The 25,268-nt window shown below is 41.7% G+C and overlaps 1 protein-coding gene across 1 annotated transcript in view; it reads left to right on the top strand.

Moving 5' to 3' along the window:
• SHQ1 (SHQ1, H/ACA ribonucleoprotein assembly factor) overlaps positions 1-25,268 on the top strand; it is a 2,222,560-nt gene that overhangs the window by 519,311 nt on the left and 1,677,981 nt on the right. The window contains exon 4 of the mRNA XM_044076401.1: positions 2,506-2,684. Coding sequence (XP_043932336.1) covers positions 2,506-2,684 — 179 coding nt within the window. The remainder of the gene's footprint in view (positions 1-2,505; positions 2,685-25,268) is intronic.

Below are 25,268 nucleotides of genomic sequence, written 5' to 3' on the forward strand. Positions count from 1 at the left end.
TCAGATCTGCTCTGAGTTAGTGAAATACACCGAACCGACCAATATCGCCAACATCCTGGCAGACAGGTTCAGCGCAAACTTCACCCCCCTCTCACCCCCAAGAGGGCCCATAACCATACCAGAAGAATGTAGAGTCCCTGAAATCACAGACACTCAGGTTAAAACAGCTCTCTCCAAAGCCAAAAACACAGCATCAATGGGACTGGGCGGTGTCCCAGGCTGCGTCCTACACGAGCTCAAAGACGAACTAACCCCTCACCTAAACACACTGTTCAAACTCAGCCTCTCCACAGGCTACGTACCCATAGAGTGGCGCACAGCAGCAGTTATTCCGCTCCACAAAGGTGGAGCCACAACAGCCCCCTGGAACTATCACCCTGTAAGCCTGACTAGCTTGGTCTGCAAGGCTATGGAGCGCATCATCATGGAACTCATTAACAGAGACATTGGGAACCTCCAAACACTGGTCCCTACCCAGTTCGGCTTTAAGGGCAGATCTTGCCTCCTAAACCTGGTTGACTTCTTTGAGACAGTTACCAAGGCTATAGATGAGGGAAAGGTGGTACACACTGCCTACCTAGACCTCGCAAAGGCCTTCGACACCATTTCCCATTCTGGTATTATAGACAAGCTCACCAGCCTGAACATAAACCCCTACGTCACAAGATGGGTTGCTAACTGGCTCACAGACAGAACCCACATGGTGAGAGTTGCGGGAGCTAGGTCCGACTCTAAATCGGTTACAAGTAGTTCCCCAGGGCTCAGTCCTAGGACCCCTCCTGTTCAGCATATACTTCTCAGAGGTACAGGCAAGCACAGGAGGACTATGGCTGACCAAGTTCGCAGACAACTGCAAACTAGGGGCTATAATTGACTCTCCGGCTGACAGACATCCTCCAAAAGGGTCTCACTGAGACGGAACCTGGTGTCAAAATCATGGCCTCAAGCTAAATGCCAAAAAGTGCATAGTCATCCCTTTTGGAAAAAACAAAGTACCCACAAACTACCACATAGGTTGTAGTCCCCTAAATACGGAAGACTTAATAAGGGATCTGGGGACCCAAGTAGATAGTAATCTCACCTTTGATAATCACATTGCGAAAGTGGTTAGAAAATCCTTCTACGTGGCCCACCTAATCACAAAAGGGTTCGCATCCAGATCAAAAGAGGTCATTGTGCCCCTCTACTCATCACTCATCAGACCCATCATAGAGTACAATGCCCCATTTGGGATGTACCTTACAAGACACCTGCAACAGCTGGAAAGACCACAGAAGTACCTCACCAAGAGGATCACTGGCCTCGAACAGATGCCCTATGCAGCTCGACTGAAGAAATTACAGCTGTACTCAGTTGCACACCGTCTACTCAGAGGTGATCTCTGCCTGACATACAAGGCCATGTCCAACCCAGAATTGATGGACATGCTCCACCTAAAGAAAACCTTATCCCCGCGAGCCACACGCTCTAGGGATCTAAACCTCACCACAACAGTAAATAGTACTTGCTGGAGGGATAGATTCCTGTCCCAGAGACTTCCCATGCTTTGGAACAAGATCCCAATCTACATTAGGCAGAGCTCCTCGCTAACACTCTTCAAAAGAAATCTTGACGAGTGGATGGGAAACAGAAAGTTTACCTCGGGGATCACTTCAGTGGCTTTGCTGGATAGAGGCACAGGGAACTAATCTAAGGGGGCGGTGAAAGCCAACGCATTCTGGCTAGGCTTATAAATGCCTTCGGGCAGATAGCCTAGTACCTACCTATGAACTTATTTGTGACAACCAAATCTGGAAGGTTTGGGCTTTTAGTTGCGGCAGGGGCTAACTGGGTTAGAGAGCAAAAATAAATTAATCTCTTCCATTGTTAAAATGTATGTTTTACAGTTGCTGGATATATCCCCAGCCATCTTCCATTCTGCTAACTACATTTATAGTAACTTGCAGAATGGAAAAATGGCAGCTAGAGTTATTGCTAAGAATCAGTGTCCTTTTTTATTTATTTGTGACCTTATACTTTTCTGGTTTTATCACTTTGGCATAAATTATTTGTTAATATCATATTAAGTCTGTCCTGACAGAACTGGAGAAGTATAGGGTGTCAGCAAAGATCTTTCTGTTTTGGTGGATTTTAACTGCACTTGCTTGTTAGTTTGGAGCACCAGTCACGTCAGCTTTTATAAACTGCAGTCCTGGCCATACAGAACAGCAGGCAGTAATTTGCGTTATAGAACTCTGGTATGCAGTATGATCAGTGGGAGTATTCTATAGTATTTCATGTGCCTGTTAGGAAAGGTAGCACAATGCAGTGTACCTGTTGCATTCAAATTGCATAACATCCTTTAAAGTGCACAGTAACTTGTAATGCAGGATTTTGGTTGTTAAAATGGTGGTGTTCCTTTGTTTTATGGTTGTCATTTCAAACTATTTAGAAAAGGAAGTTTCATTAATAAAAGGGAATGAAACCAGTAACTCTAAGTTTACTATTTGTAATATGTAATTTCAGGAGCTTCTAGTGGTAACCAAACAAATGAAGGCACAGAGGAGGAAGAGGACGATGAAGATGAGGAATTTGACTGGCAAATTGAACAGGTCCCATTTCAAGTTGAGCCAGAACATTCTTTAACATTGCAGTGCTATTATGGATTTGGTAACCAGCGATCAGGGATCTTTACAAGGTTACAGGTTTGTAATTTAATTTCCCCAAACTGACCAGAACTTTGTTTTGCAGTGTTTCACTTTCAAGTTTAGGAGAGCTTTGATATCTAAATGACATCATTCTAATTAATCGTGATTAGGACTTGTCCCACCAGTGATGTGATTAACTCTTACTTGCATGTTCTACTTAATGCAGGAGGTCCTTTCCTTACATTTCTATATTTGAAATGTATTTTTAATGTTTTTTTTAATTTAAACTTTAAAAAAAGTGGAGGGAAGAAACTCTGTTTACTATGATCCAGGCATCCACTGATTGATGGAGTCAATTGGTGGAGGAATTTGATAGGGATGAGAGAAGAGATTAAGGGTGGAGCCTGTTCACCTCTGTCAGAAAGTGAGTGGGGTGTGCATACTCAGGGGAACAGGCGCATATGAGAGCATGACTGTACCTGGTGGGGACCATGAAGAGCAGCCCATGGTGCATTTTGATAGGGGTAGAACTGCTTGCTGGGAACATCTTCACAAAAGTGGGGTGGCCATCCACTGTGGTCGACCCATTGCAGAGCCAGTTGCGGGTAGTTTTTTTCTGTGCATGCAGAGTGTATAAAACAAAAAAAAAAAAACCATCTTGAACCACCCCGATTGCTGCTTAGCTGATCTTCACTTTGGTGATGGAGAAAGAATAACTTTGACTACCTGAGAGAGGGATGGATGATCTCGAGGCAACAGGTGGCAAATGTAAGTTTAAAAAAAGCACTTGTTGATAAAATATTATCTACACTGGTATTAAAACATGATGGGAAAACAAATTGCTTGTGATATTTAAACATTTTACACACGCGCACGCAGAAGCAAAAATTCGCACATACTTTCAGTAATGCCACATCTCCTTTCTTCCTTTGTGTTTAGCATGCTTGCCTTGATTTCGATGTTTTAATCTCCATTCCTTCTTCCCCACTCTGATGCTTCTGCAGTTGGGCTACTAGTCAGATCGAGGTAATCGGGGCTTCATCTCCATGTACCATGAAGCTAGCATGTACTCAGAAGTATGATAGTAGCTAACATTATTTTTTCTACCTTCATTCAGTTTACTGACATTCTGTTTTATGAAAACTAATCCTTGTAAAACACAATTTTCAATCTTAAAAGATAAATCCATCTTCCCCATAAACCCAAAACCTTTACTCTTATCCTAATACATTTCTAACCCAAGACCGTTCATTCTTTATTTTTAATAATAAACTTTGTGTTGTTTTCATATATCAAAATGCCAGGAAAGCATGCAATGTTGTATTATAACTTTCTAATCATGCTATTCATACACAGCCCAAAATGATATGGCTTTCTAGGCATCTCAGTTTTATGGCCTGCTCCTAACCATTTGTTTCTTTTTTCTACATAATAGTTTACCATTCGCATATTACTGAGCTGTTATAACCCACGCAAGCCAAGTTATAAATCATTATCCTTCATCATGATGTAATAAGAAAATATTATGTTATGATCAGCAAGCACACTGCCTTACTGGCATATGGGTAGCAGTGGCCTGCTACCCTACCTCTGGCAGTCCACAAAAGCTCAGAACTCCTACCCCTGTCTGCCTGTGGGTGTGATGGACCCATCACCTGCGAGGACAGGTACTGCCTTTCACACTCAGACACGACCCATTCAGTTTTCTGGTTCCATATTAAAAGAAGGATCTCTGACAACATTGCTTCTAATGCTGCAATTTATAGATGCTGAACTCTGATTAGAACCCCTTTTGAGTTTTTATTTCTTCCCTCTGCCTTATTTCAGTACTTGAAAAATATATTCTGCTGCTTTGTTTTTTTTTTTAATTAGAAATGTTATATATGCCTCTGTTTTTACTTTGACTAGTACAGTAAGACCTGTTGATTAAAAGCTTCATTTGGAAATTTTGATGGGAGTACTTGCTGATTTTGCAGCTTTTCTTAGGAGTTATGATTATTTGAGACAATTTAGTAGGATTACAGAATTTTAAATATTGTTTTTGTTTAACTTACATTTTTAGTGTCATTTTACTTGTTAAACATTCCTGAAAAGAGTCATCAGTTTATGATTTATCTCTTTTGTAGTAGTTTTTTAGGCTGTATCCATTCATTTTGATGGAAAGTTGCCATTGTTCACAAAATTAGGAGACTTCTGTGCACTGTTTTATACTTGAAACTATATAGACAAGTAGCATAATCGTTAAGGTCTTTGCCTCTCGTACAAGTTACAAGGTTTGATCCTGACCTCCGACCAAAGCCTGTAATGAGTTTGCATGTTCTCCCTGTATCTCTGTGCTTTTTTCCCACCTTCCAAATATTTCCTGAGTGTTTCCACCTCAAACTCATCCAAATGGAGGTCTATGTATCCAGGACAAGACCCTAGGTAGTTGGTGCCAGTAGGTAGAAGAGTTGTATTGACCAACTGCTTTGGACATTAACTGTGGTGCACAGTATCCTCCAGGTAGGAGAACACAGAAAACAGATTGCGTTCTATAACGAGTCTGGCTCTAGATGATTGACTAGCATTGGTATTTGCCGATGATAAGTGAGTTGAAGAATTGGCCTATTCTGGCCTATGCCAGGGACCCATCCCAAGGGTGGGAGGGATGTAGGTGCTGCTATTATGCAGTGTTTGCCTGCTCTAAAGCCTAGCAGCCCTGAGTCAATAATGGCCAGCCAATTTCTAGTAACCCAGCTTGAGTTAAATGGGATAGCTGTTTTGGGTGAAAGCTGGACGTAAAACCAATCAACCTGCCAAACATGAACTAAGAATTACTACAGGTTTCTGTAGGTTGATAGGACTCAACCTGGAAGTGGATGACATGATGGTAAGGAGGAGACTGGATATCCTATGTATCCAGGACCCAAGATGAAAGAGCGTTGCTGCAAAGGCACTTGTCTGAGGGTCCAGAGTCTACCACTCATGTGGAGGACAGACTAGAAATGGTGTGGAAATTATGGTGAGGGGGAGGCTTCATAAAGCAATGAGAGATGTCATCAGAATTAGTAATAGACTCATGACAATCATACTACAATGTAAGGCTAGAGCACTATTCATAATCTCTGCCTATACCCCACAAGAGGATTGTGATAGTGAGGAAAAACTGTTGCAGGACCAACTAGATAAAGCAAGACAGCATGAACTGGTGTTGATAATGGGTGACCTGAAAGCACATATTGGTCTAGATGGAACAGGATCTGATGACTGCCTTGGTCCACAGGTGAGTAAAGAAGGAGAGGTGATTCTAGACTTCTGTCTGGCAAAGGGTTTGATGGTGGCCAACATGTGGTTCAGCAAGAGAGGCAGTCACAAGATCACATACAAGAATGGCCAAGATGCAACTCTGGTAGGCTTCCTCTTAGTAAGGAAAGGGCACTGGCATAGAATCAGTGATTGCAAAGTCATGCCCAGTGACAGAGTTGGCCCACAGCATAAACCACTGGTGGCCACAATCGGCTGCAAGCAGTGGTCAGAGAATGCTTTAAGGTCAATAGAGACTAGACTGAAGAGAAAGCACAAGAGTTCAGGGAATTACTGAGGGTTCCAGCACCTCAGGAAGAAGAGGAAATAGGTAGAGTTGAAGTATGGCTCCACATACGTGAGGACTGCAGAATAGATAATCGGCCGAGTCAGATATGGAAATAAGGTACATAAGGAAAGATGGAGGTGGAATGCAGAAGTCCAGGAAGTCATCAAAAGAAAGAAAGGGTACAGGAAAAAGTCTGAGATAGAAAAGACAGACCAGGCTAGGAAGGAATATGGGTTGGTTAACAAAGAGGCTAAGAGAGCAATTGCAATACTGAAGACCAGGCATCGCAGGCACTCTACCAGCTTCAGGAATATGTCTTAGAAGATGGCACAAAGAAAGTCTATCAGCTTGCAACGCAAAGACAGAAAGATAATGAAGATAGTCAGAAACCCTATATAAGGGATGCCAGTAACAACCTGATCACCAGTCCACAGGACATCAAAAGCTGATGGAAGTATTTTCAGCAGATTCTGAATGAAGAAAACCCCACTAAAGCTATAGTGCCACAGACATAGCCAACAATATAAGAAGAGGAGCCCCCCCAAAAGAAGTAAGAACAGCACTAAGGAAAATTAAGTCAGGAAAAGCAGCAGGCTGAGATTATGTAATGGCAGATGTGATCAAGATGTTGGATGAGTTAGGGAAGAATTGGCTTCTGAGGGTACTTATAGCAGCATGGAGAAAAGGTTGTATCCCAGATGACTGGTGAATAAGAATACTAGTGTCAGTATACAAAAACAAATGGGACATCTACAAGTGTGGGCAGAGGTATCAAATTGTTGTCACAATATATGAAAGCTGTGGATAGGGTGACTGACAAACAAATACTTCCAGTAGCAGAAAGTTATATGAGAGATGAGCAGTTCAGATTCGGATCAGGATGCAGCACAACCATCCTGATGTTTGCAGTGAGACAGGCAGTTGAGAAGAAGCTAGAGATGAGGAAAATGTCTAACTGGGTATTCCCAGACTTGAAAAAAGCATCCGAGAAGGTCCCAAGAACGCTGATTTGGGCAGTCCTGCAATGGTTTGAGGTCCCAGAAACATTGTTAGAATTAGTGCAGGCTATGTACAAGGTTCCAATGACTCAAGTATGAACAGCATTCAGTCTCTCAGCGGGGGTTCACATTGGTAGTGAGGGGTGCATCAGGATTCAGGTCCGAGTCCACTGCTGTTCATGCTGGTGATGGACTACATTAGCAAACAGGTTGGTGGGGACAAATCAAGAAAGCTGCTATATGCAGTTCATGTGGCATTACAGACAGACATTGAGCATGAGCATCAAAGGATAGGGGAGTGAAATGCAAAATTGCAGGCACATGGGATGAAACGTAGTACAAAAAAAGACAACTGTCATGGCAGCAAATGGGGAAATCACCAGAAGCTGAGAATTCGGATACAAAGAAAATAGTAGAACAGATTCATAGCTTCAGGTATCTGTGTGGGATGGTTGATGAGAAGGAAAGTCTGAAAGAGGAATTCAAAATTAGAATCAGAGGGGGGCTGCAGCCAACTGGCACAGAGTGTCAGAAGTAGTGTATGACAGATGAATGCCAAGAATGGCAAATAAGCTGAAAAGTAAGGTGTACAAAACAGTACTGAGACCAGTACTACTGTATGATTCAGAAACCTGGGCAGTAAAGGCAGAGCAGCTGAGGAAGCTAGAGGTGAAGGAGATGAAGTGCCTGAGACAGGTGGTGGGATGCATACTGTGGGACAGATGAAATGGGGACATCGGAGCAGAAGCCAAAATACATCCAATTGCAAAAAAAGTTAAAGAAAACAGATTACAGTGGTTCAGGCACATTGCTGAAAAGCAGAAGACAATTTGATGAAGAAGATTTTGGGACAGATGGGAAGAAGTCAAGAGGAAATGACAACCAGAAAGAGATGGATGGATTGCGTAGAAGACCTGAGACAATCAAGCATGAGTGCAGAAGACAGGAGCGTGGCATTGAATTAAGAGAGTTGGCGACAGTTAACATGACACACCGACCCCATGTAGAAAATGGTAAAAAGGGGATTGTTGATGATGATTTTTATGATTGGAACTGTGTTACTGAAAATACTGTGATTTTGTCAGCTCAGTGTTCAGAATATGTCTACAGAAATAGATTTAGATTGCTATTTAGAGTGAGAATAGTGGGATTTGTCTATCTTTTTACTAGGCTGAATGTGCTACCAGTATTTGGTATTGAGCTAGCTAGTTTCTTGTCCTCTGACTTGATAGATTCAGATATGGTGCCCCCCACCCCCACCACCAACCCCTTGTTCATCTAAAAACACAGAGAATTAAATCAAGAAATATTCTTCAGCCTACTGCTTTTGACTCTGAGTAGCCTACCTTTGGGCAGGTGGTTATTGGACTACTCACCTTCTTTTACCTCCAGGTTCCCTGGTGTGGTGTTTGTACCACAGATGTGTGTGTGATACAAGGGTCAGATATGTCCCCTGGGCTGTGCCATTGCCTGGTTCAGGTATGGGAGAACCAAACTCCTTAGGTGCAGGAGAAGTCAAGAGTGCAGAATCTGATGCCAATGTTAATATACCCCCCCCCCCCGAGATTCTCCTACTAATGTGGAACATGCATAAAAGAGATAGATGACCCACTGTTTTGCTGGACAGCAGTCTGCAACTGTTTCACTTGAGCTGGATTTTGACTAATGCTATCGCTCACCTACAGTCAGCCTCCCAAGGATCCTGATTTTGTAGGGGATCTGAGGTTTTGGAATTCTCTGTATGATCAGCCTGTTTCTTCTGAAGACTAACAGGTTAAGTTAGCCAAACAGATGTTTATTTTTCCCATATTCTGAATAGCTTTAGAAATGTATTATTTTTGGAAGCAACCATTAGCTGCCCCTGACAGCAGCAGAGCATATGATCTTTTCAAGCTCGAGGACGCAGGCATGGTCACCTTCCTTGTGTTGATCATTATATTGGAGAGTAATAAAGTCGGTCTTTTCCAAACCCAGTCCCTTAAGAAATTCTAGACAACTGACTACAATCTCAGAGAAAAGATGTTGGCACAGCCCTGCAGGTTCATTTTCAAAATGTTAACTGACAGTATATTTGTGGAGGATTATTCTGAGGTGTATATATAGTTTAGAAGAATTTGCTGCATAGTTACCTGTTGAGCAAAAGTTCTATGGGAAATATATTGTTTCCAATATTTTCTAAATGTCTAAACATGATTTAATTGCCTCAGAAGGGGGCGACACTGTTTCTAGAAGTGCAGTGACATCGGTTGTTAAAGGGAGGTAGGCTTGGTTACTCAGCCAGGAATTTTCTGATTAATTTAAAAATGAGATTTTGAGTGTTTCTCTTGATTATGATTGTGTGTTTGGTACAGCAACTAATCAGTTCACTACACACTGGGAAGACAGAGATAAATTGATGTGAGGGATGTCATTTTATTCTGAAATTTCCCTCCAATTAAGGAGATAATTTTCGGCAGCATGTCTATCAGAAATCCCAAGGATACAAAAAACAAGGTACCTTGAGGAAATGGCGTGACGAGATTTCTGCCAAACTTGTGAGATGGGTTCCTTTCCCCTAAAAGGATATCCAACTTTTGACTTTGCAGAGGAGAGACACCCATCATTCTCCAGTTCCCCTCTGGGTACCCCAACTCAACACTTAACTTTCAACAAGATGGCCTTGTTGTCAGTGGTTTCCAGTGAATGGGTGCTCTATTTTGTTGGCATAGGTTAAACGTGGAAGGAACATCTATCTCTGTATAATAACAGGTGTGCTGTACCTTTAAGAGGCATTTCCAAGATCTATAAATATCAAGCACATGTTAGTTCCAGTGCCATTTTGAATATGCAGCCAGCATGTTAACATCTATGTGCCTGATAGCTAACCTGTATATAAATTAGTTACTTAACTTAATTTATGATGTGTTTGCATACAATAAAGCTGCTTGAACAAGAACCCATGGTGCTCAATTGTTTTATCTTGACCTGGCAAGTGACATGGTGTCAGAACCGGGATTGCAAAGACTATTCTTCAGAGCCATGCGGTGCAGAGGGTAATGGAGAAGGCGAACAAGGGCCGAAAACACACACACACACACACAGATGATTTGATTATTAAAAGAGGTTAAAGGGAGCATTACAAGGGCAAAAAACATATTGTTAAGCAAATGAATAGCACAGAAAAGTTTATTAAGCAAACGAGAAGTAGAAAAGAGCTCATTAATCAGACAAAATGTTTGAAACTGAGTTATTTGATAAAATGAGCATTACAAAAGTAAATAAAGGGTTCAGAATTACTTCAAAATTGTAAAATGAGCATGTTTAAAGTAAAACGAGCATGTTTAGAGTTAAAATGAGCACAAGAAAGTGTAATGGGCATGAAGAGATTAAATGAGCAAAATGAATATAACACAAAGGCATAAAAGCCACACTAACAGATTCAATGAGAGAAACGACTATAATAGGGCACGTTGAGTATAAATAAAGCAAAGGTGACTGCATGTGTTTTGGTGAAAATTACTATTTTGCATTGATTGAAACCTTGAATAGCATTACTAGAGTTGTTTGAAGTATATCAAAGTGTATAAAAGTGCTTGCAGTGTGTGCTTATTGCTGTGCACTTATTCCGGAGAGTTTATGTGCAGAGTGCAACTATTTCGTGAAGTGCAGTCAAGTGAAGCCATTTTAAAAAGTTTCTTGTGCCTGGATGAGTCTGTTCACAGAGTGCAGCCATTACAGAGTGTGTCTTGCACTATACAGAGTTGTTAAGCTAAGTGCAACCATTTTAGAGAAATTTCATTTTGCTGTGTACTGTTTGTTTGCAAAGTGCAGTTATCTTGAGGTGTTTCTCATACTGAGCTTCTTCTGCCCAATACATTCGCAAATTGCAGTTACTGCGAAACAATTTATTCGTAAAGTGCTATTACGTTGAAACAATTTAATCATAGAGTGCCATTGCTTTGAAATAATTTATTCGCAAAGTGCCATTACTACGAAACAATTTATTCGTAGAGTGCCATTGCTTCAGGATAGCTTATTCGCAAAGTACAGTACTTCAAAATGTTTCTTGCTTCTTGTTTCTCATCTTCCATTGCTCAGTTTATTTGCACTGTGCAATTTAAAATGTTTCTTAAAATGATGCGACTTTGGCAGCAAAAATGTTGATAAATGGCTTTGGCATTAAAGCTGTTACAAGACAAAGGCTCGTACAGTAAAATGATGGTAAATGACGTTAGCATTATTGCCATTACAAGATAAACGGCTCATGTAGTAAAATAATTTTAAGGCAAGTGGCTTTACAGTAAAGCAACTTCAAAGTGTTGCAGTGGCCAGCAATCTTATTTCATGAAATTCAATTATACAAAGGCTTATTGTGTTGTTACAAGTACTGGCATAGATTTTAAGTATATGTATATGTACAAGTCTGTATGTTTGTGCATATTTGCAAGCGTTTTCACTGAGATATGTCAACATGGCAGCGGATTTCGCACGCCACAACCACTTTTGTTTGATCAGGATATTGCAGAGAATTGGAGAGTATTTGAGCAAGAATACGATATATTTATACAAGCAGCTTATTCTGAAAAAGACGCATGTACCAAGGCATTCATTTTGCTGAACCTAGCAGGGTCAAAAGCCATTGAAAGGGAGCATTCATTTGTCTATACACCAGCAATGTATGACGGTGAAGGAGAAACTCATCGTGTTGTTGTGCAGGCTGAATCAAGAGAAGACCCCAAGTGTTTAAAGCGCAAATTCAGAGTAATGTGTAACCCCCAGACTAAAGTTACACTAAAGAGGCATTTGTTTTACATGAGAGATCAAAAGCAAGGGGAGACTTTTGCAGCTTATATTACTGACCTGAGAAACAAAGCTAAAACATGTAGGTTTGGTGGTTTAAAGGACGAGTTGATAAAGGACAGACTTGTGTGTGGTATTAATAATGTTGCTGTGAGAAAGATTTTGCTTCATGATAGTGATTTGACGCTGAATAAGGCCACTGAGATTTGTCAAATTCATGAAGTTAAAGAAAGGCACACAAATATGCTTGCTAGTGATAAGTGCATGGTTTCAGTAAGCACCAGAGCTAATGTCGACAGCATGTGACAAACAAGAACAGGCCTAAGCACGTGGCAGCAACGGCCCCTGCGGGACACCCAGGCAAAACCCGTAGTCTTCTAGTACATTCCAAGAACGGTTCAGTTAAAGGAACATGCTCAGTACAAACTCAAGGGTACCTAGTACAAAACAGACATTGCTCAGTACAGCATAAGAATGAATCAGCAAAACCCAAATCAAGCTTTATTAACTGTCACAGTTGTGGTGCCAACCATGAGTCCAGACGAGAAAAGTGCATGGCATATGGTCAGCAATGTCAAGTGTAAGAAATGCAACCATTTCAAAAGATTCTGTAAATCGAGTAAGCCTCACAGAGTTGCAAAGAAGGGTCAGTCCAGAAAGCAAGTTAATCATATAGACCTGCAGCAGCCTGCTTTCTGTGTAGATGTTGTGTCAGTGATTGGTGAAAGGATTGATGCGGTAGATTTATTGGCAAGAAATGAAGTGTTTTGTACTGTCTGGATCAATGGTAAATTCATCAAGCCTGAAGTAGACACTGGTTCAAAGTGTAATGTCATGTCTGCAGATACTTTTGCAAGGGTCAGAGCTGGTGAAATACTAAATATGACTAGTTGTGCAAAAATTGTAACTTATGGAGGTGAAGTTCAAACCAAAGGCTTAGTGGTACTTCCCTGTTATGAGGACAGAAACTGTTATAGCCTGTTCTATGTAGTTCAAAGGTATAACTAGGTATAAATCCCTACGTCACAAGATGGTTTGACAACTGGCTCACTGACAGAACCCACATTGTAAAAGTTGCAGACTCCAAATCTGACCTCAAACCAGTGACAAGTGGAGTGCCATAGGGTTCAGTCCTGGGACCTCTCCTGTTTGCTATCTACTTCTCTGAAGTACAGGCTAACACAGAAGGCCGCTGGCTATCGAAGTTTGCAGATGACTGCAAACTAGGAGCCATAGTGAAGTCCCCAAATGATGTGGACATTCTACAGAAGGGCCTCGCTGAGACAGATGCCTGGTGTCAGAGCCATGGCCTCAAGCTCAGTGCCAAAAAGTGCAGTGTCATCCCCTTTGGTAAAAACGCTGTACACATGAACTTACCACATAGGCAGCAATCTACTTGACACCGAATGTGTGATAACAGACCTTGGGACCCAGGTGGACAGTAGTCTCTCCTTTGATGGTCACATTGCCACAGTAGTCAGGAAGTCCTTCTACGTGGCACACACCATCATAAAAGGGTCCTCATCCAGGAAAAAAGAGGTCATTGTTCCCCTCTACTTGACACTCATTAGACCCATTATAGAGTACAACTCCCCTTTTGGAATGTACCTCACAAGACTTCTGCAGCAGCTGGAAAGGCCACAGAAGTACCTCAGAAAGAGGATTACTGGCCTCAAACAAATGCCCTACACTGACCGTCTCAGAAAACTCCAGCTTTACTCCGTAGCATATCGCCTACTCCAAGGTGATATCTGTCTAACATATAAAGCTATGTCAAACCCAGAGCTGTTGGACATGCTACACCTAAAGAAATCTCAATCCCTCCGATCTACACGCTCTAGGGAGCTAAACCTTGTCACCCCAATAAACAGGACATGCTGGAGGGATAGATTCCTGTCCCAGAGACTTCCCATACTCTGGAACAGGCTACCCATCTATGTCAAGCAAAGTTCTTCATTAGCACTCTTCAAGAAAAATCTTGATGAGTGGATGGGAAATAGGAAATACACACCGGGGATCACTTCTGTCTCTCTGCTCAACAGTGGCACAGGAAAATAACTTTCTTGGGTGGCGTAAGCCAGGGAACCTTGTTGGCTAGGCTTACGTAGGCCCTTGGGCCGATTGCCTAGTACCTACCTATGACCCTATAAAGACCTGTGCAGTCATTGTTGGGTCTCAGAGACAGTTTGAAAATGAATCTGCTTTCTTTTACCAAAGAAGTTCATCAGATAAGCACATGTCCTAGTTCCAGCTTCACCAATACTATTTTTTCAGAGTATGCTGGTGTTTTTGATGACAAATTGGGCAAACCTCCAGTTGTTTATTTTGTGAAACTAGACCCAGAAATCAATTTAGTAGTTAGACCAGCAAGAAGAGTTCTAATAGGTATGTAGCATAAGGTCAAAGCTCAGTTGGACAAAATGATGCAACAAGGTGTAATTTGTCCAGTTACAAAATCTTCTGAATGGGTGTTGTCCATGATAGCAGCTCATAAAAAAGGCTCAGATGAAATAAGAATATTAATTGACTCAAGAGATTTGAGCAAAGCATTGAAGAGACAGCATCATCCCATGCATACAAAGAGGTTGCAGCCTTGATACCGAATGCCACTGTTTGTCTTGTCTTAGATGCAAAGAGTTCATTTTGACAAGTGATGCTTGATCGCAAGTCTTCATTACTGACTACATTTAGTAGACCATTTGGAAGATATGGATTCCTCATGATGCCATTTGGAATAAATTCTGCAAGTGCAGTCTTTCAGCGCAGAATGGAGCAAATTTTTTCGGGTTATCCTTGTGCCATAGTAGTAGATGATATATTAGTCGGAGGCAGTGTTGAGGTAGAGCATGACAGGAATCTTAGGAGTTCTAGACAGAGCACATGAAGTGAACTTAAAGCTCAATCCTCTTAAGTGCAAATTCAGGCTACCAGAAGTTACATATGTAGGTCATTTGTTTACAAGTATAGGCTTGAGACCAGACCCGTCCAAGCAAGCAGCCATTCTTGAAATGCCAGCAGCAGATCACGTGCAAGCTCTACAGCATTTTCTTGATATGGTCAATTATTTAGGCAAAGTTTATACCAGACTTCAGTAAGTTGACAGTGCCTTTGAGAGAGCTCACATGTAAGAAGGTTACTTGGTCATGGCTAGACCAGCACCAGAGAGCATTTGAAGTTCTTAAGCAGAAAATTGCAGCCTCCCCCAACATTAAGATACTATGATGTCAACAAACTAGTAACTCTTTCCTGTGATGCTTCAAAATTTGGTTTAGGAGCAGTTATTCTTCAAGAAGGCAAGCCAGTAGCCTACTTATCTAGAGCACTTACCCAGACTGAGATGCAGTATGCTCAAATTGAAAGAACTTTTGGCAATAGTGTTTGCATGTGCCAGGTATCATGATTATAGCTATGGTTGGGAAATCTAGCTTGAAACTGATCAGCCTTTGGTTACTATTATAAAGAAGCTTATGCATTCCGCTGCAGTGAGTTTAGAAAGAATGATATTCAAATTGCAAAAGTACAACTTCAGAATGGTCTATACAAAAGGCAAACTTCTTTACCTGGCTGATACCTTATACAGAGTACCTAGAAGTGCAACAGAACAGCTTCACACAGAATTTTGATTTTGATGTCATGGAAGTGCGTAATTTTTCTACCACAAGACTTGATGAGCTACGAGATCATGCACTGACTGATCCAGTTTTGCAGAAGCTCAGTTACTATATTAGTGTTGGATGGCCATAAGTCTGGTGTACCGTCAGAAGTGCAATCTTATTTTCCTTAGAGATGAATTGTTGATGGAAGATGGCATTATTTTCAAAGGTTCTAAAATTGTTCCTGCTTCCTTACAACAAGAATATATCCAGATTTTGCATCATAGTCACCCAGATTCCGAATCTACTAAGAGAAGAGCAAGAAGACTAGTATTCTAGACTTCTGTAGTGAAAGACATTGATGACTACTTTCTTCCTGTTCAGTATGTAATAGTACTAAAGCGCATTTGCAGAGAGAGACACTTCAGCTAAGTCAAATTCCTGATTTACCTTGGTCAATCGTAGCTACAAACATATTCGAGTGGAACAATCATCATTACTTAGTACTGGTAGACTCTTATTCAAATTGGTTCAAGATCGATCTACTACCTAATATAACTTCTACTACAGTCAGTACTAAGTTGAAATGCCATTTCTCAGTCCATGGTAGTCCACAGAAATTAATCTCTGACAATGGCATGCAAATTACCAATCAGTTGTTTCAGAAATTTGCCAGAGAATGGGACTTCATACATGATACTAGTAGTCCAGAGTATCCACAACTGAATGGACTTGCTGAATGTGCAATACAGAGTGCAAAACAATTACTTGAAAAGTCAAAGCATGTTAATACCGATATCCTCTTGAATTTACAGTCTCCGAAACATACCCCGTGAGGATATACTTGGCTCACCTGCTCAGAGACTTTTATCTAAGCAAACCAAAACAACATTGCTTATCGGTTCTAGTTTATTGAGGCCTAAAACTAAGAACAATCAAGCCATCAAAGCCCAATTATCTAGAAAGCGTTCTTTCCAAAAGTCCAGCCATGATAAGTTGGGCAGATTTCTCCATCCATTGGGAAAAGGAGAGAGAGCGAGGATACAAACGGCAAAAGGTTTTGACTAGATTGGTCAAGTAACGAGTATTTGTGCAGAGCCGAGATCCTATTCTGTTAAATCCAAGGGTGTGGAGTACAGGAGAAATCGCAGACATCTTCCTGCAGCAGAACCAATATCGCAGCATCGTACCTGTGATGGAGGCTCTAACTCTTAGAGTAATCCAGATGATATTCCTGTTCCAGAACATATCTTGACTCCTGATACTGTTCCGGCCAATGATTCCAATGTTGCTAAAATTGAGCAGTCAGCAGAGACAATCCCAGTTGCTAAACCAGATCCCAAATTTTATGTCACACGATACGGTTGCATTTCAAAGCCTAGTGTGAAATGCACAGTAACTTGGACATAGTTATATATATGTATCTAGCTTTGTATAACTGCATGATAAAAAAATAAAAACATTTCTATATAAATTGCATGTTCATTACTGTCAGTGACAATGTCTAACTTATTTTCTCAAAGAGGGAGGATGTAGAATAACAGGTGTGCTGTACCTTTAAGAGGCATTTCCAAGATCTGTGTGTATGTATAAATACCAAGCACGTGTTAGTTCCAGTGCCATTTTGAAGATGCAGTCAGGATGTTGACATCTATGTGCCTGATAGCTAATCTGTTTATAAGTTAGTTACTTAACCTCATTTCTGATGTGTTTGCATACAATAAAGCTGCTTGAACAAGAACCCACAATGCTCGCTTGTTTTATCCTGACCTGGCGAGTGACAAGCTCCATCTTAGGGATTTCCTCCTCGCTCATCCATCAAGACTGTGTTATTCCCCTCTATATTTTGGCAAATGCTGGACCTATGGGTCATAGAATTGGTCCCTTTTGCAGAAAGAAGGAATTTTTTTTACTACAGAATCTTACTGGTTTTCAAATGAGAGGTGTTGTGGAGACTATGTTGCACCTATCCTTCCTCAGTATTTTGTCAAGATACCCAAGTTCAAGATGCTTGCCATTTGGACAGTGCTTTATGTCCTGCTAGATCACTTCTTCGTGATGACTCTGGATCTGATGGATGTGTTTAATCTTATATCCTTTGTTCATCGCTTCAGGAGATCTCTAAGATTTGTTGTGTCAGGTTTGCAGTTCTATACATTGCTCTTTGGGCTACCCATGAGTGTTTAACAAATGCCTTGCGTAAGCAGTGGCTCACTGTTGGACTCAGTATTCACCATTTTCCTACTTGGACAACTTGCTGATCTGTGCAGAGTCTGTAGCCAGGTGTCTAGAATCACTAGAGAAGGTCTTGTCCTTTCTCACCCAATAAGGGTTTAAGTTGAACCTTTGAAAGTCATGCCTGACTGCCTCACAAAGACTTGTCTTGCTGGGCTGCTTTATTCATTCTGACAAACGAATGACTTTTCTTCTTGAAGACATGGTCCTGTATTACCAGATGATATTTCAGGAAATCTCCATGAGGAATTTCACCTCTGCAAGAGAATTCCTAAAAATTTTATGACTTATGGTATCCATGATTTTCATGATACCACGGTCCCATCCCCACATGTGGAATATTCAGTAACCTGTCCTGAATTGCTGGCCTCAGCACCTACATTTTCTGGCATCTCAGCCACAAGTGCTGCCCTTCATCAGATAAGAGCCACAGTGGTGGGGACACAGTTGAGTATCAGTCCAGTGCTTCCCTTCAACCCCCCCATTCTGGCCAGTCTGTCCTGACATATTTGTCCAACTTCACTTGGGGAGGTGCGTCAGTGGGAGCGCAAGTGTAGGCCACTTGAGGTCCCAAGGACCTACAGAAGAGCATCAGTGTGAAGTAGTGGTTGTGTTGCACACCTTGAAGTTCTTTCACCACCTATGGGTCTGTAGGTCCTCATCTGGTGGTTACAGACAACACCACAATAATGTGGTACTTTCACCAGCCCAAGGGTGCAAGGTCATACCCTCAGTGCTGGTTGACAATGGTAGCTGGCTTTACAACACTCATTGGCTATTCAAGCATCAAACGTCCTGTCAGAGCAAAACCTTATGCAGACAGACTGAGCATATCCTGGGCAGACCCACATGAGTGGAAACTCAAGACAGTGATGTTCCAGGATCTAGTCCAAATGTGAGGTAATGCCTTCAATCTGCTTTCTAACAGACAGCTGGAGAAATTCTGTTCTGGATATCCTTGCAGTTACTACAGACTTCCTAATACTCTGGATTTGCTCACACAGTCTCAGGGGCAACTGGCACACCCCAGTTTGGAGCAGTTATAACTGACAGCCTGGATTATTTAATCTGGACTCCTTTTAGGCACTTGTTTCAATGAAGATGTGCAGCAGGTGTTAAAGGGAGCTAGAAAAGCTGTTACTAGAAAATCTTATATTTACAAATTGATGAGGTTTTCTAAGTGGTGTCTAAAGGGGAACTTGAGGGTCCCTCAATCTTAACATCCTTCTGGTCTTGAAATATTTGTTTGAGCTACTTCGAGATGACGTATTGCATGTCTCAATTAAGGTGCATTTAATGTCCATCTATGCTTGTCTGCCAATGGTTCCCCCGCTTTCTTATTCTGTTTTGGTAAAACAGTTCATGAAAGAGAACCTCTCTCAAGCAAATTCCTCCTCCTTGGGATCTCAACTGTATTGTGGAGAAATTGACCTTACCACCTTTTGAGCCTGCCGTTCATGCTGACCTGAAGTTCTTAATGTGGAAAACTGTTTTGCTTATTGTTGTGACATCCGCAAGGCGAGTCTGTGAGCTGCAGGTTCTCATGGTGGGGCAATCTTACCTGATTTTCTACACGGATAGAATTGTTACACACTAATCCCAGTGAAAGTGGCCTCAAAATTCACTGTCGGCAAGTGTGTGTGTGTATGTATGTATGTGTGTGTGTGTATATATATATATATATATATATATATATATATATATATATATATATATATATACACACACACACACACACACACACACACACACACACATTTATATATACATATATGTGTGTGTGTGTGTGTGTGTGTGTACACCCTATAACGTGTTATTCATTTAATTGTTCCCTTACTAATACAACTGCCATATTTCTAGATTTTCCATAGACACACACACATACATACATACATACACACACACACACACACACACACACACACGGTGTAGGAAAATCAAAGCCATCTAAGCCATCCATCCCAGCAAATGTGCTGCCTTTTCTAACTTCCGATAAAGCCTTTCATTTCTGTCACCTCTGTAGCTCTGTCCAAAAGTGTTCCCAAACTGCATGTATAAACTTTATTAAAATATATTTGCTTTTTTCTTAACTCTTTCATTGTCCTGTTGCCCATCTTTAATAGTTAACTATCTGCCCTTTTAAATTACTTTGTCTCTCTTTATCCCTTATTACCACCTAGTGCATCCTCAATTTTTTTTCAAAAACATTCCTGTACCAATTCTTAGTTTTCTGTTACACTGCCTGATAAATTATTTGCTTCTTTTCTTGTGTATTTCTGTCCTCTCTCCATTTTCATATGCACTATGCAGTTTACCTGTTCCATGATTCAGCAGAAGCCCTACACTATTTTATGTACATAATCTCTTACGTTAGTTTTTTTGTCACTCAACAGCAATGGTATCCAAGATGCATAAAAATTTATTTTTTAAGGATCCCTCCACATATGGTGAGTCTTCCTTTATTCTTTTCCTTCTGCATAATATTAATGTTTAATTTGAAGACAATATACCTATTTTGTATTTTGAAATCTTTCTGGGTATAAATTAATAACATTATTATCAAAAAAAAGTTTATTACTTCACTGTCTCTGTTTCATTACTGAGTTTCCAAAAACATAATTAGATGTTCTTCGTCTTCCATTGCTGCAGTCCTGACTATTGGGGTATAGTCGGCCCGAATACCAGAGTAAGGCTGGCGTGGTCTGGGCGCGTTAGACCGACGCAATGCGTCCAGAACGCCCCGTCAGCTATTAGACTGACGCCAGTACGCCAGGGTACTAATGCGCATGACCGACGCCATATCCTCAGTCTTTTTGCCGCATGGTCCGATGCAGAAGCAGTTTTGCGAGTGCAGGTTGGCGTTCTGAAATATTTCAAACCGGAGTTTCAGACGAAACAGAGTTGGCTAAGTACCCGTTGGGGAACATTTTGGTTTTTCTTGCCTCAGTATTTTACCGGATGTCAGAAAAAGTGAATAACTGTATTTCTTGTGGGAAACAGATACCTCATAGGGATTATCATACCTTGTGTATACCTTGTTTAGGGCCTGAGCACGACGTTGTTGGTTGCCGCTCTTGTGCTAGGTTTAACAAACGCACTATTAAGAGGAGGTTAGACTGTGCCAGGTTAGTGTTTGGGAAGCGTTGCAATTATAAAATGCCAAGGATAAAACAGTGAAGCCTAGGGTTGATGAACCGCAGTCCCGGACGCGGTTCTTTAGAAGGCTCAGTGGAGCCGGAGGTTTTGCCAGGAGTTTCCATGGAGTCCCAGGCAGAAACTATACTGTTACAGGATGTGCCTTCTCAGGAGGTAGGCCAGGCTGAGGGGCTTCTCAGGTGACTGTTCTTCCCTCTCTTCCTAAGGTAGTTAGAGCCTCTCCTTCTGTTGCCAAAACTTTGAGAGGTAGGCCTAGTTCAGCTTCAGTGGGGCTTCTCCTAGCATTTCGGGTTCTGTACCTAAGAAACATATGCTTAAAATGGCAGAAGATTTGATTACTATGATTAGAGGTTCTATGCCCCGCCTGATAAGAGGCCTAGGGTGGAACTGAGTTTGATAGTTTTGAACAGTGTTCAGAGGCTTCAGAATCTTCTGTGGAAGATATGCAGGAGTATCCTACTTATTCTGATTCTGATGTGGATGATTCCACTCCTACAGCTTCTCCGCCTGAGGATTTCTCATTTTCAGAGACTCTGCATTCCATGAGGGAGCACTTTAAATGGGAAGGCCAGGATTACTCTGATTCCAGGAAAAGGCTTAGGGAATTCTTGTTTTACCCCAGCATAGGCCTTTAGCTATTCCTCCTGCGTTGAATGTGGTGGAAGATGTTTTCGCAGCGGCTTCCCTGAACCCTGACTCTTTGCCTCCTGCTCCTGTCAAGCCTGATAGGTATTATAGGGTGCCAAGCTCATAAATATTTGTTTAAGAGTCCTAGGGCGGACCCAGAAACTATTTCTCAAGGGCCTAAGGGTGTAAAGGCTTCTGTGGTTAAAATTCCTGTTCCCACTGATAAAGAGGCAAGGGCTTTGGATAGGTGGGGAAAGAAAGTGTATACTTCTTCCACTCTAGCCATGAGAGCATTGAATTGTCAGTTTCACATGCTTAAATATCAGAATTATCTCCTTTCACAATTGAAATCTAAGGTGGATGCTTTGGCGGAAGGTATTGAGTGTAAAGAGTTGCTGGATTTGGTTCATGTGTCTGAACAAGTGGGTAAGCATTCTTTGCAATGTGGTTTTGATGCTGTACAGGCCTCCTCGAGGGTGGCTGCTACCAGTTCTGTTCTTCGCAGGCATGCTTGGTTGAAGGATCAGAATTTAGCTGAGCATGTTAAGACAAGGATTTTGGATGCTCCTTTACAGTCTGATGTGTTGTTTGGATCGCCTGTGGAAGCAGTTTTAAAGAAAATGGAGGACAAAGCTAAGTCTATGCAGACTGTTAAAGATTTTTTGCAGGTGCAGCCACCAAAGTTTAGTAGAAATTGGCCTGCTAAGGGGTGGACATATCCTGCTTATGATTCCCAGTCTAGGGTAGGTCTAGACGTGGTAGGGGCAGGGCTCAAGGTTCTTTAGGCCTAGAACAGGAGTTCACCTGCTCAGACTTCTGGTGAGGGCAGGGGTCAGTCTTTTCGTAGAACAAACCCAATGACCTGTCTTTTCAGCTGCCAGCAGATTCACGTTTGGCAGCTCCTTTGGGAGGAAGACTGTCTCTTTTCAAAGAAAATTGGGATTTAATTACTCAAGACAAATGGGTGTTGGATATCATTCACCACGGTTACAGATTTTATTTCCATACAATGCCCCTTTCAAAGGCATGCCATCCTCCTCCACAAAGAAAAGAGGCTCACAAGCAAGTTTCTCAGTTACTTCACATAGGGGCCATTCAGCCAGTCCCTGTATCAGAAAGGGGCCTAGGATTTTATTCGTTCCTTGTACCAAAGAAGGGGAACACGTGGAGACCAATTTTGGATTTATCTCTCCTCAACACGTTTTGGACATTCCCAAGTTCAAGATGTTGACGTTACAACAGCTTTTACCTCTGCTGGGCAAAGATCACTGGATGGTAACTTTAGATCTCAAGGAAGCTTACCTTCATGTGCCTATAAGGCTAAGTTGCAGGAAGTATCTGGGGTTTCGAGCTGGAAATTCTCATTATCAGTTCTCTGCATTGCCCTTTGGCTTATCTACTGCCAGAGTATTCACAAAGGTTCTGGCTCCAGTGATAGCTTACTTCAGGCTTCAAGGAATTCAAATCTATCCTTACTTGGACGACTGCCTGATTCTGGCTCAAGAAAAGGAAGACCTTCTACAGCATCTAGAATATGTTATAGCAGTGCTAAGATGCCTAGGGTATTCTGTGAACGAAATAAAGTCCAGTCTAGTACCCTCTCAAGACATGTGCTTTCTGGGTGTGAGACTGAATACAGCAGCCCAGATGGCCTTTTTAACCCCGGACAAACAAAAAGAGTCTGTCACTTTACTTCCATCAACTATCTCATCAGTCCGTGCTGACTGCAAGGACAGTCCTTCAAGCATTAGGGTTCATGGCATCTTGTATTCTGGTACTTCCCAATGCCAAACTGCATATGAGGAAGCTACAATGGTATCTCAAAATGTATGGACACAGCACTGCCAGGATTTGGACACTGTCATTCAAATAATACCTTGCCTTCAAAAGAATTCTTGTGGTGGGCTCAGGAATGTCACCTAAACAAGGGACTCTCTGTGACCCGGCCAGAGGCAAGTCAGATCTTAACGACAGATGCCTCGGACATTGCTTGGGGAGCTCATCTAAATGGAAAGTGGATACAAGACAAGTGGCCTGCCAGACTACAGCATCTACATATCAACATGAAAGAGATGTTAGCAGTCCAGTTTGCATTAATGGCTTTCAAGGAGTTACTTCTTCCAGGGCAGGTGTTGATTCTAACAGACAACACAACTGTCATGTGGTACATCAACAAGCAAGGGGGAACACATTCTTATCCTCTATGCAGGCAAGCAATGATTTTATGGGAGACTGCGCTCAGCCTGCAATTAACTCTTCAGGCAAGGTTTCTGCCAGGAGCACAGAACTCCTTAGCAGATGTGTTAAGCAGACAAATCATGGATGCCGTGGAAACTGGATCTTCATGTATTTCAGAAACTGACAGTGTCATGGGGAACTCCAGACATAGATCTGTTCGCTTCTCCACTAAACCACCAGCTGCCAAAATATTGCACAAAGGGGTTTCATCACACAGCTTGGAAAGTGGATGCTCTGTCTTTCAGTTGGAAAAACCTTCATGTGTATGCCTTTCCACCTCTGCCTCTTCTTCCAAAGGTACTATTAAAGGTCAGACAAGACAGGCCAAGGATGATTTTGATAGCTCCAGATTGGCCTCGGCAACACTGGTACCCACTACTACGGAGTCTGGTAAAGAAGCCTCCATGGCCTTTACCTCTGATTCCTCATCTGTTATCTCAGAAGGACGGTCATCTGCTCAATGTCAAGCTTCACTCTCTTCATCTAACAGCCTGGCATATTCTGTGTTGAAACACAGCAGGTCTCAACTTCCTCAACAAGTTTTAAATGTGATTATGGAAGCTAGAAGACCTAGTACAAGGAGAGTGCAGAAAAATGGAAGAGATTTTTATTTTGGAGTACAGCAAAGAATTTGGAGATTTCTGAGCCTAATTTGAGTGTGGCTCTTCAATATCTTACTGAATTATTGGACAAAGGTTTGTCCTTCTCTTCCATTAAGATTCATGCTGCAGCAATTTCAGCTCACTATGATTGTGACCCACCTTGTTTTCGCATCCTTTGTTCAAGCAGTTTCTTAGAGGGGCAAAGAATATAAGACCCAGAGCTCCTACTCCTGCTTGGGATCACAATTTTGTGTTGGAATAACTCACTCTACAACCTTTTGAGCCTGCAGCTACTGCTGAATTGAAATACTTGTCATGGAAGACTGCTTTTCTGTTGGCTATTACTTCTGCAAGAAGGGTATCTGAATTGCAGGCCCTTATGGCAGTAGAGCCCTTTTATTTTCCATAAGGATAGGGTATCATTTAATCCTTCTTTTATGCCTAAGGTGGTTTCTAGTGTGGCTTTAAACCAAACTATTCATTTGCCTACTTTTTGCAGACCCTCAAAATAAAGGGGAAAAGATTTTGCACACTTTAGATGTACACAGGCAATTGTTATTATTTAAGCAGGACTAAGGATTTTAGGCAGTCTCAGCAATTGTTTGTTTCTTTTGCTTTGAGTTCACAGGGCAAGCCTGTGTCAAAACAAACTATTTCTAGGTGGATTGGCTTTTGCATTGCATTTTGTTATTCCCATCATGGCAAGGAGATTCCAGCTGGGATTAGGCCTCATTCCACTAGGGCTACTGCCACTTCAACAGCATTTCTAAGGGGGGTGGCAACTAAGGATATTTTGGAAGCAGTTACTTGGAGTTCAGTGCATACTTTCTCTAAGCATTATC

The sequence above is a fragment of the Protopterus annectens genome, chromosome 7.part0 (genome assembly GCF_019279795.1).
Source record: "Protopterus annectens isolate FY-2018-M chromosome 7.part0, PAN1.0, whole genome shotgun sequence".
Lineage (NCBI taxonomy): Eukaryota > Metazoa > Chordata > Ceratodontiformes > Protopteridae > Protopterus > Protopterus annectens.